Source organism: Dendrobates tinctorius, unplaced genomic scaffold, assembly GCF_039654945.1.
Source record: "Dendrobates tinctorius isolate UK_male_01 unplaced genomic scaffold, ASM3965494v1 ptg000276l, whole genome shotgun sequence".
NCBI lineage: Eukaryota > Metazoa > Chordata > Amphibia > Anura > Dendrobatidae > Dendrobates > Dendrobates tinctorius.
In genome coordinates, this window is record NW_027361943.1 from 3,225,001 (window position 1) to 3,227,660 (window position 2,660).

Sequence of the window (2,660 nt, forward strand, 5' to 3'; positions counted from 1 at the left end):
AGGAAGCGTTAGGGACAGACCAATGGGAGACTATCACCACGGCAGCTGGTACCCAGGGAAAGGACACAGGAGTCACAGCGGGCGACTGGAGCGGCTGGCGGTGGACCACACAAGGACAGGAACACAGATGGCGGGCAGGACTGGAAACACGGACAAGGCAGCAGAGTCAAGGCACGGACTGGAGGACACAGCTGGAACACCAGGACAAGACAGGACTGAACCACGGACTGCCAGGCACTAGGAGAGGAAAACGGAGAGAGCGGATAAGATACAGGCAGGGGAGCAGAGGCTGCAGGCAGGGACACGCACAGCGGGACGTGGGGCCAGAGTCACTTGTTAGGCACAATTGATAATCAGGCACCATCAGGAGGGAGAGGCGGCCTGATATAGGGAGTGTGCCAAGGGCTTACGGGTCATAACCCCCACAGGGCAGAGTGACAGGAGCGCGCGCCCTCAGGAAGGACGGAGTGCGCTCAGGCTCCTAAATACAGTATGAGGGCGCGCCCATCGGGGAGCAGGGGGCAGGAAGCAGAGCAGGAGCGCGCGCCCGTCGGAGAGCAGGAGACAGAGCGGGAGTGCGTGATGTGTAAGTGTGCCGGGGAGAGGGGAGCAGCGATGAGGCCTGCGGGAGCGGCGTGAGAGCCGGCGGGGACCGCGGCAGTGACCGCGGCGTGACACTGGTGTATCACCCACGATTGAGGGTTGCAGTAGAGGAAGCCTGCCAACTCAATGTGCCATCAGCTAAAACAAAGGGCAGAGTGGGGAAATTGCACACGCATGTGTGAATAAAGGAGATATAGAACATACATAAAACAAATAGATATAACACAACACAAATAGAAGCACAGGGCATAAAGATACAGTACATTGTACCAGGCATAACACAATGCAAACAATGGTATAATAGGATGGTATGATAGGATATACAGGAGAAAATAGAAGGTATCAATGGAATGAATGTACAATAACTATAAATTATTCAGTTAAATGTAATAAGCCATACACACATCCATGCATATAAATGAAAATATACCCAAGTTGTATACCAAAAGTATTGACAGAAGATGTAATATGAAATGTATTCCCCAGGGGGATAGGCCACTGCCAGAGGTGTCTATAGGCAGCTTTTACCATACTCTGTTGTAATTAGCATATACACTTGGCTGATTCAAGAGTGCATGTTAATAGGAGAGTGGAAAGGTAGATGTATTGTCAGTGTGAAAGGTAGAAACACCTAAATACTTTGAAACTGTAAGTATTCCACATCTGCAATTAAAGGGGCATTCCCATTTCCAAGATCCTATCTCATTATGTAGTAGATGAGATGATAATAATGTTAGCAAATACCTCCAATTAGAAATGTAGTATAGTTTTATTGATTCGCTATGTCACTTACCCATATGCAGGGCATTACAGTAGCTTAGGTATTCATGGTTATTACCACTCATATAGTGAGTTAGATAGTTAACTTTTAATGGTTGTAACCATGGATGTCTAAGGTCCTGCAATACCTGCACATGGGGTAAGTGTTAGAGCGAATCAGACGAACTATACTACATTTCTAATTTAAGGTATAGGCTAATATTACTCTTATTACACCTGCTACATATTGAGACAGGGTCTTAGAGATGGGAATATCCCTTTAAATAGCTCGCTTAATCTTCTCCACATACTTGATGGGAATCCCTTTAAGCTAATATATCACCCAATTGATTTTTTTTTTTCTCATACATAGATGAAACAATATTGCAGACATTCACAAGAAAAATGACAAAGCTAATGTTATAAAGTATATTACAACTACTACCAGTTCACGTTTCGAAGACAGGATTTACACTTAATTGCACACTACAGGGTCATGCACACAAAACCTTTCATCTTTAACTCTGGAAAGAAGTAAATAAGTGAATGTACTCACCCAAAATATATAGCAGGAAATAAATAAGGAATACTTCACCACCTGGCTGGTCCTCATTATCTCAGTGGTCAATGGTCTCTGATCCTCGGGATTGTAGCCTTTCCGTAAAATGCAGTGAGGTGGTATACAGGGACATTGTACTAGCGTGTGAGCAAGGGAGGAGTGAGGAAGTCTCCAGACTTGTATGATCTTGTCACGTATGCAGTATTCATGCTCTGCTTTGTAACTTGACAGTTCCTGTGCCGCCATTGTTGGGTTTACATTCATAAAAATGATACATATCACATCATTATATAATATCGCCTTATAAAATACAAAATGTATATTTGTATAACACCAACATGAAGACTATGGGTACTTTGGATTGTGGCATTTTTGGGGGGTCATTGGTGTTTTTTTTCAAAACACACATTACTTTACTTATACTTTTTCTTCTGGCTGAAAAATGCTAAATGATATTACAAATGTAAAAAAAAAAATGCTGCCAAAGCGATTGAAATTTCTGGTTTAAAAACCCTGCAAATAAAGTGGGTGTTAAAAGCCTTTATTGTTATGATAAAAACTGGAAAGATAATGAGCGCAATAGGGTCTTATACTGGTTAAAAATGAAAAGTGAAGCAAAGACTATGCTGACCGTCAAGAGATGTGGAAGGCACAACCCTAGAGATTGGGTGCTGCAGATCCAGAAGGAGATACCACGTGAAGGGAAACCTGCACTGCCAATAGTAAGGCTATGTGCACG

General features: G+C 43.5%; 1 protein-coding gene across 2 annotated transcripts in view; it reads right to left on the reverse strand.

The window, feature by feature from the left end:
• The window catches only part of LOC141072566 (tetraspanin-33-like), a 156,956-nt gene extending 154,888 nt beyond the window's left edge, over nt 1-2,068 (reverse strand). For both annotated transcript variants that reach the window (XM_073559845.1, XM_073559844.1), the window contains exon 1: nt 1,919-2,068. Coding sequence is in view for 1 of the 2 variants with exons in the window: in XM_073559844.1 (XP_073415945.1) it covers nt 1,919-1,975 (57 nt within the window). In the remaining variant the exon portion in view is untranslated. The remainder of the gene's footprint in view (nt 1-1,918) is intronic.
• Nucleotides 2,069-2,660: the final 592 nt, after the last annotated feature.